The 15,116-nt window shown below is 31.6% G+C and overlaps 1 protein-coding gene across 10 annotated transcripts in view; it reads right to left on the bottom strand.

The window, feature by feature from the left end:
• Positions 1-281: 281 nt before the first annotated feature.
• Positions 282-15,116, bottom strand: part of LOC111045125 (chloride channel protein 2) — a 94,846-nt gene continuing 80,011 nt past the window's right edge. For 9 of the 10 annotated variants that reach the window (XM_039435699.1, XM_039435717.1, XM_039435693.1 and 6 more), the window contains 12 exons: positions 14,525-14,627; positions 13,778-13,909; positions 12,925-13,087; positions 12,145-12,260; positions 11,203-11,317; positions 10,474-10,611; positions 9,855-9,975; positions 9,316-9,466; positions 6,817-6,956; positions 4,157-4,337; positions 3,202-3,429; positions 290-1,590 (listed from right to left, as the gene is read on the bottom strand). In XM_039435699.1, coding sequence (XP_039291633.1) covers positions 1,441-1,590; positions 3,202-3,429; positions 4,157-4,337; positions 6,817-6,956; positions 9,316-9,466; positions 9,855-9,975; positions 10,474-10,611; positions 11,203-11,317; positions 12,145-12,260; positions 12,925-13,087; positions 13,778-13,909; positions 14,525-14,627 — 1,738 coding nt within the window. In that variant the 3' untranslated portion in view covers positions 290-1,440. Of the gene's footprint in view, positions 1,591-3,201; positions 3,430-4,156; positions 4,338-6,816; positions 6,957-9,315; positions 9,467-9,854; positions 9,976-10,473; positions 10,612-11,202; positions 11,318-12,144; positions 12,261-12,924; positions 13,088-13,777; positions 13,910-14,524; positions 14,628-15,116 lie in introns of all 10 variants that reach the window. The other variant, XM_039435688.1, reaches the window with a different exon arrangement.

Raw genomic sequence — 15,116 nt, 5'->3', positions numbered from 1 at the left:
AGCGATGCCGATTCTCTGCATTAATTAATAATATTTCTACACTATCAAAAACATAATTGTCATCGTTGTGGACCTAAAAAAGGATAGTACCACCGGCTTTGTCAAATGATAGACAAGGATATCAAAACCAAAGTTGATCAAATACTGTCATTATAACGTGGACCTCACTATAGTGAGATCCACTTTCACATAGCATTGATGTTACTACTTAATACCGGTATGTTGAAAAGTGTCACATAAGAGTAGATAGTGTCAACATGGTGATAAAGCAAGTATAATGATTGACGAGTGACATAATCAATTCGCATTTATTTTTAATGACACTAAAATGTTCATACATAACAAATTATTGTAAGGAAAAGGTTGAGGAACGGGTCTTAATACAAAGCTATGAGCATTTTTATCATAGCTTTTGGCGTTTATGCATGAAATACAGATTAGAATATAAAAATAGCTCAATTTTTATTAATATGCATCAGATTTTTAGAATATGTTGTTGGAGCACATCGCACTCAGGTAATTTCATTCAGCCAAATATTTTGTCGACGCTGATTTTGGGGCCAATAATGAACAAATTTTGTAAAATTAAAGCCATGAAAATTTTTGACCCCAAATAATTACCTCTATAGAAAAACTTATTTGTGTACGTAATTACTTACATACATTGTATATTTTCAAAATTTTTGTTCTTTGTTGAATGCTTTATTTGTGCTAAATCTTAGAGGAGGGTGGATGATATACTATACCGTAAATACTGTAACGTACAATCTCTAAATTTCTAATATTGTTTCAACATCATATTAGAAATATATATTATCGATTATCACGACATAAAAGGCTACACATTACAATTTGGTCAGGTTTCAGGTCAAGAAAATTTGCTTTCAAGTGATTTTGATTAAATTTTCAAGAAAACTTTACATTCGGTATCAAGAGATTTCGAAATAAAATTGAGTAATCTACTTTTCTATAAATCGTCAAGTTCTAAAATGATTGCTGAATTTTCCCGAGAATAAAACTAGCTAGATTATAAATGTTGTTATTATTTTTAAACTATTATTTGCTCGAAGTTTCTCAAATGTTTGAATATAGTTCACAAAACACTTGACGAAAGAAATATCTCTCAATATTCAAATATTTCACAAATGCTTACAACATTTTAATGTATTTCTAAATATAATATATATGTTCTACATCTAAAAGCGTGATAACAACTAGAATTATAATAGTATCTAAAGATCACAGACCGACTTCAGTATAAAACTATTTGACTAACATAACAAAGAATACAACAATGGTACAGACAATGTGTACAGACTTTACACTTTGTTCTAGTCAGTAATGTTTGGTTGCTGCCAATTTGTTATTACTATACTAACAATACAAGTAATCTCAACAGTTCCAAGTATCCGTACTTGAATGATAGGAATTCTCAAATAACTAGCTACTGTTTGTAGAGATAACAGTATTTATTGAGTTTTTGTTTTCTGCGCTTAGCATGGGCTCAGTGAGTGACGACTGCTGCTGCTGCTGCTGCTGCTGTGAAGGAGGAAGGTTGCCATAGTTTGAGTCTTCGATCGCCTTCCTCAACTGCAAATTAATCAAATAACAATGTTATAGTTGAATTGGTTCTCAATGCTTAATACACGTTTAGTTCACTTTTTCCAAAAAAATATTTATGTAATCTTTGTCAAGTGAATCTTGTACATGTGACATTTCAGGTTTGTCTTGCGCATACCGACCAAAAGACGCGGTATGATTTCAAAGTCGATTTACAATAAATACTTAGAAAATAGAATTGTCTAACACGTTCATTGCTTCGGAGTGCGATCGGATTTTTCAATCATTTCACACAATATATTTGTTAGTAGAAATACCTGAGAAAACAGCCTGAAAAATCATTACGTATGCTTACTCTTACACCTAACTGACAATCTTTGGATAGCGGCGTTTTACAATATTTATCGATTAGCTTTTGAATAAATGCAATTTCTCATATATTTCTATAGTCTAAATAAATGTAGGAGAGGGCCAGAGACCGCAGCTATAATCTCGTTGCGTTTTGTATTCTAGTAGTGCTCAAACACTTTCAGGTTTAATATAAAATGCAATTTTCTAAGGAATTGTAAAATCGCGTAAAAATGTTTTTATTTTTAATACTTCACTTCTCAGAGAATTATAGGATTTAAAATATGTACAATAACTGGTAAGTCGATAATTTTCGTTCAACTTTACTCAGTTTATTGTAAATCTCAGATTTTGAGAGAATTGATACATGCATAAAATATTTCTTAATGTTTCAAATTGACATTTCTTCAACCCAGAACAGTACTAGGATATCGGAAATCAAATGTTGCACTTGGATTTATGAGGTTCGTTTTACATGAAAATTAATGTAAATAAGATGTAACAATAAAATAATTAATAAATGATTAAATAAAATTTCGATTGTTAATGGCAATCATCATAAAATTTGAAATTTTATGGAGTTACAATTTCACACGATCTCACAATGATGCTATTTGGTTGGTTGGAACTTCAAGTTTCAACTCATTTCAAACAGTAGATTGTATTGTCTATTCATACACTTTCAATCTGGAAATATGATGATGCGGCGGAAGTACCTTCAATTAGAAAATAATGTATGTAGTTTAATGGCAGTGCACATAGTGGAGTAGTATGTTTCCACCCATTTAAATGCATGCGAAACATTCAACATTCAAACTTGAAACTACCTTCCCGCTCCACAATGCACCCTTTTTATTAGGGTTCACCGTTCTATGATGGAAGAGGGCAAAGGGGTAAAGTGATACTAGAGCTGCAATACCCGCTTCAACTACAACTTCAACTTCAACTTCAACCCGCTGGACTGAAAAGTGGACTCAAATCAACTCAAGTGGATAGCATAACCTATAGTTTTTATTAATTCATAACTCTACCTTCATTGTATTATCATTCATCACAATCATCATCATCACCTAGGCTTAAAATACTTCTAGAAAGTCGCCTTTGTAAAATAATAAATAAATAAACTACATGTTGGCCCAATGACGACCAGCGCCAGTGTGTGGATGGGTGGTTTGCCAGCGCTGGCCATCATTGACCTGTGTTGTGTAACACCAGGCTGGGCCAGTGACTGGGCCAACATGTAGACTAGGCAGACTAGGCATTACAGGTTGATCTTATTTTTGAGTGACTGACCTCCTTGAGGCCGACAACGCCGACCAGTTTGCCAATGGCGGTGACATAGGCGAGGTTGACGCCGACCAGCGAGAATATCGAGTGCACCTTGAGCAGCGACGTCCTCTCGACCAGCTGGAAGGGGGCGGGGTCAATGTGGCACTGGTCAAATGTCACCTTCTGCGTCATCTCCTCCTCCTCCCACTGCTTCTGGTCCTCGGGCGACATGTCGATCACTCGCTCTCGAGGCTGCAAACAATAACATTAGCTTAAATATGTTATAAAATATTTTTATAAGATATTAAATCGTAATTAAACTATAAAAAGTAATGATTTTGGACTTTGGGGACCTTGGAACGTATAGAAAACTTGATTTTGGATTAACTTAATTTTTTTTAAAAGCAAAACTTTTCTTTCCTATATGGTAGAAGGTAGGGCAAGGAAAGTCGTAAAACATGTCTTATTTCATCATAAAGTCATTGATCATAGATCTTTGTCGAAGATTATCTACTGAAGATTATCTGAAGTTATCTACTCATCTACATATTTATTTTCTGTTAGTATGCAATGGGTCTTGCAAGATCTGGCAATACATTGGCATTTGTGATAAAGAATCAATCAATCAATAAAGATCGTTCAAAAAATATTTAATATCGTATAGCCTTAAAAGGTTACGGTACATTCTAATATATAATAAGCAATGCATAATATGGAAATCAAATAAGGAATTTTGTTTCTCCACGATAGGAAAAGAAATATTTCACATTCATAGATTTCTATGAAACACGAAATTGACCTTCATCTATTGTGTTACGGTATTTCTATAGCCTCGTTCACACTGAAAATATGTTTGTTCAATCAATAGCCATACAGACAAATATTATAGTGACCATGCATGAGCTATGAATTTCAAGTGAAAATCGTCACATCGTTAGGCTACCTATAACATTTGGTTAATGCACTTGTGAATGCTTACAAGTTGAACTTTCTTGTAGGGGCCCGGACTGGCCGGCGTGAGCGGCCTGAGCAGAGAGGGCTGCTGGATGATGGTGTGACTCATCTCCCTGGGCGACATGTCCACGGCACTCTCCGAGTCCGGGTGCACGTCCTGCAGGGTCGCCGATTTGTGGAAGATCGCCTCGAACGCCATTCTGATCCTGCAAAACAAAGATTCCCCATTTAAAATTTAATTGATTTATTTAGAATCTCGACTGTAAACTCTTCAATGTTGACTTGAATATAATGATAAAGGCGTGATGTATAGAGGTTGACATTATAGGATTAATACTGTATTAACAAAATTTATACTTTACAATGCTATTCTTACTACTCCAATGTCGACTTCAGTTTGATTATCCAAGCACGATTTATAGAGAATTTTACCATAAATTTAAAAGAAACAAGCTATTAATGATAAAGTATTTTCAATGGGGCTACTTGAATATTGATAATAAATAAATCAATAATTAACAAAGTACCATTTTTCAAAACTTTTTTATATTAACACTCAAGTTATTTAAAACACCACTAGTTTCGGCTTTCAAGCCATTATCAAGTTTCTTCAAAAAAAGTTGTGTTTTATATAAGTGTTAATACAAAAATGTTTAAAAAAGGGAACTATGAAATTCTTTCTTTATTAATTAAGCTATTATAATTTTCTGCAAAAAATCATGAGCAGACTCCTACCATACTATTAAATTTTAACGCTCGTATTCACGACTAAAAAATAGGTTGAAATGAACTACATTTGAGAAAATCTCACTTGGAGCAAAGTTTTACAATATTTTTTATGATCTCAGTATATGAAACAAGAGTGAATTGAAAGATTTATCGTAGCATATGCTTTATCTAGTATTTATAGGTACCGTAGTTACCTTAATAGAATAGAATAGAATTTTATTAGTCATTCAATATTTACAAAAAATACATCGACTTCGTCAAAATAAATCTTTTTTAAATCACTATTATTCATTAGTCAGTCTTAAAAATAAAAAATGAAATTAACAAGTAATGTAAAGCATAGATCACAAGTTACTCATTATATCATAAGAGAAATGGTACCCAGTTTATAGAAAAGAAATCATTTACTGTGTACAAACATTCATTAACTAATACATATTCAATTTTATTTTTAAATTGAGTGAATCCTAGTAACTTTAATTTGTCTGGTGTGGAGTTATATAATTCTATTGACATGAAGTGCCAGTTTCTCTGAGATTTTGGAATGGCCATATTGCGGAATTTTAAGTCTATGTCTATTTCGTGTATTTAAATTATGGTGTTGGTTTGTATCATATTTATCCAAATTTTTTTGTACATAACATAAAATATTAAAAACATACAGTGATGGCAATGTCAGCAATTCAAGTCCTATAAAATGTGGTCTACAATGCTCATTCATTGAAGGGCAAATTACATATGATTCTAATAGCCTTTTTCTGAAGGAAAAAGATTGAATTGGCTTCAACACTATTAGCCCAAAGCATAATTCCATATGATAGGAGACTCTGAATGTGTGCGTAATAGATATTCATCAGCAAAGGCCTATCAACAGTTACACATAGTCTGCGAAGCATATATAGGCCTTTAGAGAGTTTAATTGACAAAAATTCAATGTGCGCCTCCCATGACAGACATGAATCAATCATAACACCTAGAAATTTGACTGGTGTAGCATCCTTCTGCTTTCTGAAATTGAAAATTATATCAGAGGTTTTATCATCATTAAGGGACAGATTATTAGCTGCACACCAGTCCTTTAGAATAAAATGACTATGGTTTCGTTCTCTTTCAAGATCAAACTCGGATGGGCAATTAATTTTTAAGCCAAAGTCATCAGCAAAAAGGTAACCATCCAGACTGTTCCCATCAATATTAATCGGCAAATCATTTATATAGATATTGAAGAGAATAGGCCCTAAAATAGAGCCCTGAGGCACGCCAAACTCTACGAATCTGCCATTTGACAAAACCCCATCCTTGTATACAAACTGATTCCTGTCAGTCAAATATGATAAAAAAAGTCGCACTGCGCCTGGTGTGAAGCCATAGAAACCCAGTTTATCTCCCAATATGTGGTACTGAACAGTGTCGAAAGCTCCTGAAAAATCATATGACCTCAGACCAACAGAATCACCCGACTCCATGTTGCTTATAACCCCACTAAAAACACCAACAATAGGATCATTTGTGCTTCTACCAGCCCTGAAACCAAATTGCTTATGTGTGAATTTACTGTCGGACTCAAAATAAAATGACATCTGTTCATGAATCAAAAACGTCTCAAAAACCTTGGAGAAAACAGGTACAATAGCAATTGGTCTGAAGTTACTTTTCTCCTTTCTAGAACCCTTTTTATGTATAGGCAAAACTTTTACATTTTTCAACTTTTCAGGATACATACAACCAACAATAATACAATCATTAAATAAAAAAGCCAGTACCTCACTTATTTTATCAGCTGCTATTTTCAGAATCGAAGCATTAAGTCCATAAATATCCATACACTTATAACATCTTCAAGTGATTTTTGGACTGTGCTTTTTTCAAGATAGATTTTACATAAAACTATAAAAATGTATATTTGCGAATAAATAAAAAATGGCTCGGTTGATATAATTTAGGTACAGTAGGTACCTGCTTTCAGCTCCAGTGACCGTTGTGTAAGGAGTGACATTCGGCGTGAGAACCGGACTGAAATTGCGAAGACTGAATGAGTTGGTCTTTTTCAATATCGACTTTTTCGGCTGACCTCCAAAAACTGGGTTGTAATGAGGCTGTTGAAGAAATAAACATTCATTAACATTTACGATTATTTCAATCAAAGTTAGATATAATCCACTCTAAACATGGAAGAACCTGATTATGATCTTCGGTAATCAAGTGAAAATGAAAATTATTAATTACTACTGTAGGTACCTTCAATGAATAGGTATCCTATCAAATGTCATATCCTTGCTCGTATATAGGCCTATAATTAAGTGATCACCCTTACAACGGGAGTAGCAGCGCATGGGAGCTTCTTCTCAATTTATAAATGAATAAATGATAAATGATAAATGAATAAATGAATAAATGAATAGATGAATAGATGAATAGATGAATAGATGAATAAATGAATAGATGAATAAATGAATAATGAATAATGAATAAATAATAATGAATAAATGAATAAATGAATAAATGAATAAATGAATAAATGAATAAATGAATAGATGAATAAATGAATAAAGGAATAAATGAATAAATGAATAATGAATAATGAATAAATGAATAAATGAATAAATGAAAAATGAATAAATGATAATGAATAAATGAATAAATGAATAAATGAATAAATGATAAATGAATAAATGAATAAATGAATAAATGAATAAATGAATAAATGAATAAATGAATAAATGAATAAATGAATAAATGAATAAATGAATAATGAATAAATGAATAAATGAATAAATGATAAATGAATAAATGAATAGATGAATAAATGAATATGAATAAATGAATAAATGAATAATGAATAAATGAATAAAGAATAAATGAATAAATGAATAAATGAATAATGAATAAATGAATAAATGAATAAATGAATAAATGAATAATGAATAAATGAATAAATGAATAAATGAATAATGAATAAATGATAAATGAATAAAATGAATGAATGAATAAAATGAATGAATGAATGAATAAATGAATAATGAATAAATGAATAAATGAATAAATGAATAAATGAATAAATGAATAAATGAATAAATGAATAAATGAATAAATGAATAAATGAATAAATGAATAAATGAATAAATGAATAAATGAATAAATGAATAAATGAATAAATGAATAAATGAATAATAGAGAATAGTATTTTTTATAGTTTATATACAAATATATTAGTTTTTGCTGAGAATGATGCCGGCATGAGTTCCACAGAGGCTTATGCGTAGGTTACGAATGATGATGGGAGCTAGATGAGTGGACCTACAGCTTCAAGTGAGTTCCGAACCACCAGGAAGCGGTTTTTGAACTCATAATAATGGTATTTAGAGGAGGTCGGCTATTAGAATGGTCACCCTTACAACGGGAGTAGCAGCGCATATGGGAGCTTTATCTCAAACCAATATAGGTTTCAACTTGCTATAGGATGACAGCTGTCATCTTATACAATAAGTAGTAGCTTCCCGCTTCAGTATAATGGGCTGGAACATTTTTAAAATTTACAATTATACAAGTTTTACTTGATTGTTTATTTTTTTTATAGAATTGGTTACGGTAATTTATTATTAGAATATTTTTTTACTTCGTGTTCTTTCATTTTAGTATTGTGAAGACAATTGAAATTGCAAAAAATAGAAGCTCCAGAGATAACATAACAGCTAGAAAGAGTTCCAGTAAAAATAATAGAATAATATATTGAATAAATTACATCGCTGATTGCCAAAAACAATACTGGATAATTTATCAAAGAAATTTTATGGGTTTGCTTCAAAGCCAGAAGTTACCTGTTTGAAAATTACTTCACTCTGTTCATTTTGTTCAATACATGTTCTCTGCACCTGTAAATTAATATATCGTGTACGATTCAGATAAGCTTGAAGCTAAAGTAGGTTGAGTTTCATTAAATTGCATGTACAGAAGACAGGACCAAATTAATTTTCAAAAACCTACTAATTATTCTATAAATTGACAAAAATATCCAACTTTTAACACGAAATAAGAATATTGTTCTTGTGATTTCTTTGAACGGTTATTAATGTTGAACAGGCTTTGTATCGTGATGAGCTGGAACTCATATTTAATAAACAGGAATTATGACAGAAACTACATGTATGAGTGGAAAATTATTTCGCCTTAGATTGGGAGAGGTTTTTGGGCATATTTACCCATTAAATACAGTAATAATATTTACCTGTGACCCTTTCAGTGAAGATTAACATTCACACACCGATCAATTCTACTACGAGTTTGAGGAGGTTACATATTGTAATATTCCGATTTCAATAGTAGATGGAAAATTATCAATCTCTATCATTTTAACCCCTTTATTTGACACCAAATAAAGACTTACTAATATCAAGAACGAAGAATCGTCCCAACAAATAGATGAACAAACAGAAAGTTGTTATAAATAACAGTCACCTCGATATCAGAGTTGTTGTTAGTGGCGAGCTCATTGTGAGACAATTGTTTCATTTTGAGTATGTCGGGCGCGGGGGTGACTTCGAATCTGGACGGCCTCCGCTGTCGCTGCTCAAACTCCTTTCTCCGCCTTTCCAACTCCTCTTTCGCCCTGAAAGTAATTCCAAACTTTATATAAAATTCAGGCAAATGGAAATTATTCAAGAACTTCCAACCCAGCAGTTCACAGAATTTCACAGTAATATGAAAGGAGCGGATGAGAAAAACAGTCCATATTTACTAGAGTTGGAAGGAAACATCAACATACAGAAACTTTGTTGTATACACATTTTGTGGAACTTTTCCATAACTAAGAATACTGATTGTGTGGTAAATTTCAACACTTATTTAATATTTTGTATTAATAATAAATAATTCTAGAAATTTTGTTCATAGTAGACAATATTCAAATCAATTTTACAATTCATTATTTATTTGAATTATTGTTATCAGAGCTCGAAATAATTAGTGAATGAATGAATGAAGCCTCATTGACGTACCTCTCTTGAGCTTCTTTCTGCCACCTCGCTACCACTTGCAGTCTTCTCTCTCTACCCACGTGCTTCTCAATCACTCGAATCAACTCAAGACGCCTGATCGATCCAAGCAGAACCATATTGTCTGAAAAATTAAACAAATTCAATACGAATGTAGTTTTACGATATCATATATTAAATTCCACACATAGCACTGTATGTATGGTCTTTGTCTTGTAACAGTTAATCTATTTTTATTTCTACTGAAGATGAAGACTTTAAAAGTCCATCAATTATTGTGCTTAGGTAATAACGTACGGGATTGACTAATACATGCCAGATGGAATGGGAATTGAACCCAAGGACAGTAGAGCGATATAGGTAACACTTAAGATCGAACCCAAGGCCGGTATAGCGATATCAGACAGTTTGTTTGGCGCTCGATATATCTGTACAGACTAAGTCGGCTCATCAGAATTTTAGCAAAACATAAAAAAAGCTATCTAAAAATTGAGAGGAATAAAGATTTGGAAATAGTAAATGAAAACTGAAGAGATAATTATGGGATGAATATCTAGATTGTAAAGACTTCGTTAGATGATGAATAATTTTGGATAGGATAGGAAATTCTGAATAGGCTTACCGGGGTTCTCGACTAGTGGAAACACTTTCAGTCCTCTATTCTCTCTCAATACCATTTTGAGATCATGATAATTCATATTTTGCCAAATAAACTTGACGTCTCGCACCATGAAGTCTTCAACATAGAAGTTATACATTCCTGGAACAAATATTAACCATAAGTTACATTGGATATCCCAATGTTCAATAATACTCTAAAACGTTGTAATCGCTTAAAACAGTATATCCTGAAATTGTAAAACATGACGATCATATGTAATTTTATATTATATCATAATCATGAGGACTGAGAAGTTGGTAATTCCTGAAAAAGTGATTTTCTCATATATGTATATTTCAACTACCGAGGCTTCTCCAGCTTCAACATTTACACAACTGTAACTTTCTTGATGAGGTTTTGGACTTCAAATATTTAGTTTCACGAATGTTATACAACCATTCCGATTCTTCAAATATTTTATAAGGCCTACAATAAACATAAACTATAGGTACACATTTTCAATTTTTAGATCTGAACTGATCAAAATTCATGAGACATCAAAAGTGTTCGAATAAACTGCATCAAATAAACTTGAAGTTATTCATCTATATAGTTCCAAATAGAACGAATAATCTTGAACCAGTTGATCTTCCTTCTTTTCCCAATAATTATACTTTTCCATACTATTGCAAGAAATAAGCAATATTTTTAGCGGTATTTGATTTTGTCATAATTTGAATAAATTCGTACCAGAGCTGGACGGTAGAAGATCTGGTAGATAAGGTAGTTTCTTAATTAAGATAATACTGTCGTAAAGAGATGGCTGAAGGAGAGCAGCAATAGCATTGGATATCAGAACTGCCATCTGAAAATTAAAAAACAGCATTTATTAATGCAGGCCATTTTCTGATCGATACTAGGCCTAAATAACTAATTTACTGTACCTATTGCGTCCAAATATTTCAAATAATAGTCAATGAATTTTTCTCAAAATAAAATTTTTGATAGCATTACTTTTATTTGCATATTTATAAGCCCAATACAGGTTTGAAAATTATCCATTTAATTATATTATTTATAATATAATTATTAAATCTATTATTTATAATTAGCTCTATTATAATTGAGCTAAGAATTATTTTGATATTTATAAAAATATATTTTTAAATTATATTAGAACAGTTGAAATATGTCACACAAATACCGTTAGATAAATCTCTGAATAGAAGTTTTCAGAATTATGTGCCTCAATTTATCTAATAAATCATTTTTATGACATTTATCATTAATAATTTAAAAAATTTCATTGAAGGGAATATGATGAAGCAGCCTTTGTGGCTAAGTTAAATTGAAGATAATAGGCTAATTGAATTGAAAAATAGATAAAGTTGTATTAAATGAAAAAGACTAAGAAATTGTCAAAAAACACTGATTAATAAGTGTAATAACCGAAACCGGTCTTTCTAATTATCAATAAATCAGTGGTTTTTTGACAATTTCTTAGTCTTTTTCATTCAATATGAATAATTACCACAATATCAACTTCTCAACTACACAAAAAGTTGTATTAATAAATCAAATATAGGTTTACACAGTATAGGTTTCATAGTCATACTTTCTCTCGTTTACAGATTCTTCAAGATTCTCAAAACAATCTTATTTGCAGGTTTTCTTATAAAATTTCGTACTAACCATGACAGGTATGATATGAGTAATTTGTCCGGTCATTTCAAACAGAATGACAGAAACTGAAATGGTGTGAGTGACTGCTCCCGAAAACGATGCTGCTCCCACTGCAGCATACCCACCTAAAACAAAAAATGCATATTTGTATATTATAAAATTTTACAATACAATTATGAAATTAATATGAGAAACAACAAAGTAAACTTCTCTTCTTCCTTATTTTTATGAAAAGTTCAAATAGAAGTTATGTGACTTTTTTTCGAGAACTTTACCTTGAGACAAACTGTATTCATAGTTTTAATCTAGAATTTATAAAAAAATACTGTTTCACTCAACTTATTTCTTAAGGTAATTGGCATTGGATTATTACTATAAGTATGCAGATTTCCGATACTAAACTCGAGGGCAAAAATAGCTTGTTATTAGTGTGAAAATACAGAGTGTATTGATGTATCAGATTTACAAATTCAATCCACATGCATTAGCTCAATATGTAGAATCAATAAGCGTTTCAAGGCACTGCTGAGCCCCATCAAGTTTCAAGTGGATAGCAAGTTTTACAAACAAAACTGAAGTTCAAAGCGAATGAAAATAATATCTAAGACACATACATCATTTCTATTTTACACTGTAGACTGTAAATAAAGGCATTCACAGATACAGCATTTGCAATATCAATAATGTCTATTAAATATTTGACTCCTGATAAGATTAAAAGAATCAATAATCATTTTAGTTCAGCCTCACATTGGCGATGTTGAGATAGATTGGTTTGGTCAACTTTACCTACTATTATAGGTGTGTTGAGTTTGCCACGTCGGATGCCGTTGGGAAAGGACAAGTGAATGAGTTCCCCCACCACTCGGCCGAAAGCGGCTCCTATTTTGAAGACAGGAATGAAGCTACCGGACGGCACGGGAATTGTAGAAGCTATTATCGAGAAAACATACTGCAACAAACATTATTAATTGATCGATCATCTTATCTCAAATACCAATACAACAGCAAACAATACAACAACAACAATAAAAAATATACTACAACAGGAGGAAGCATTCGGCTTCTCAAATATTAAAATATGAGATAAAAGAAATACACCGAATCGAACTGAATTCAAGTAGTTTATTTCTACTGCAAGAATCTTCAATTGCTATATCAATTTTTCTACATAAGGTTGAAAAATGAGTTGGACGCATGGATCAGAGTTGCATGGTCTCTTTACGATGCACTGCTGTCATCATTTAAATATTCCTTAATTATTCATTTACAAGCATTCTACTGAAAAGCAACATTGCTTTATCATTTAACGCTTTTAATAGATCACAAATATTTAGTAGTCGTAGTGTATATAAGTGCTCGAATAAAAAGTGAAAAAATGCTTCTATAGTGTTTTCTAAAAACTTTAAAATTTATAGTTTTCAAGCTGCTTGATTAACTGAGCCAAGTGTCGCATTACGTAATGGATTGAGAAATCCACTTCAGTTAATTCAATTAATTGAAATCTTTGGTGAAAAATTCACACCAGCTATCAATTAATTGAGTGACATAAATAGTATCTCTTCAATTGTGTTCTCTTAACCATCAGTTGTCCAGATAGACCGTAATTTATGTAAGAAACCTAGCAAAATCATTCAATTACCGTGAATAGAATGAAGCCGGCCAAGCTGACGAAAACATCGGTGTGGTTGGTTGTCCAGTGCCTCAAGATTTCAGCCTCTTCCACCGTCAGGTAGCCTTTGGTCCACGTGAAATTACTGAAGAGACCAGCAACCTGAAAATGCAATTACCCAAATAGATAAATTTAAAAAATAAAATAAATACAGTATTTTATTGTATTTTTTTCTTTAGGACTACTTTTAAAATAAATAAAAATATAAATCTGAGTACCCTTTTAAATTATTTCGTCAGGACATGTTTCGACTAATAATGACATTTTCAGATTTATATTTTTATTTATAATAAATAAGTTACCGTGTATGTCTGATATGTTGTTGCTGTTTTCTATGCTATTAACATATTAGTAATATCACAGCATTGAATATTTTCTATTCCTTTCATATCAAAATGCAAAATTCCGAAAAACCTTACACTTACGTCGACGCATAATATTATTCTGAAAGGCCGAAAATGCGTGGCATGTATTCAGACAAAAACAAATCCCGTCGTGTTAGAACGTAGAACGCACTATAGCATTGCACTTCAAGTTAGTTTTGCAATAAAATGATTTTAGGAAAAATTATTTCATCTTCTAAGATACGTACTAACTGTATAACGAGTAAAATAATTTAAAATAATGCACATGAAAATGGCATTCAGACTAGAAGGCAACAAATAAACTATAAAAATCTCAACAAGTTAAGATTGGACAAATCAATATTAGGGCTACCTGATCGTGTGTATTCAAATCACCAGCCATGTATTGACCAAGTCCAAGCGGGAATGAGACAGAAGAAGACAACAGAATGACAATTCCAGGGTAGAGGAAGCGACTGCAAATTGAAATAAAATTCATTCATCAGCTCACCAACGTGACAAATAAGAGTAAGAATTAAAACTTTTATATCTTTGAAGCACAATTCGAATAGGAATCGGAAACGACAGTAGAGTAATACAATATTATATTACATCAATATTTATTATTGATTACCGGTACTTACTGTAATAAAATTACACGATTTAATTATTATTGATTACAATTCCATTAAGACAATACAAAATTACAATTCAGCAAAGAATCAGTCAGATACGGTTTAAGCATGAGAATAAATCCAATAATCCAAAACTAAGAAATATGTTGCTTTCTTCGGCAACTGGAGCATTGAAAATACGATTATTGATTCATTTTGATCTGAGTTATGAAATGTTGAAATTTAAACTTGAATCATCAATTTTATTAATTTGGATCTCTTCAAACTATGATGGATGAATAAAACAAATAAATCCAATAAATTTTCAAAAATGAAAGTCTTACTCTGTGA

This window comes from Nilaparvata lugens, chromosome 1 (genome assembly GCF_014356525.2).
Source record: "Nilaparvata lugens isolate BPH chromosome 1, ASM1435652v1, whole genome shotgun sequence".
NCBI classification, from domain to species: domain Eukaryota; kingdom Metazoa; phylum Arthropoda; class Insecta; order Hemiptera; family Delphacidae; genus Nilaparvata; species Nilaparvata lugens.
This window is presented reverse-complemented; position numbering and strand designations above follow the sequence as displayed.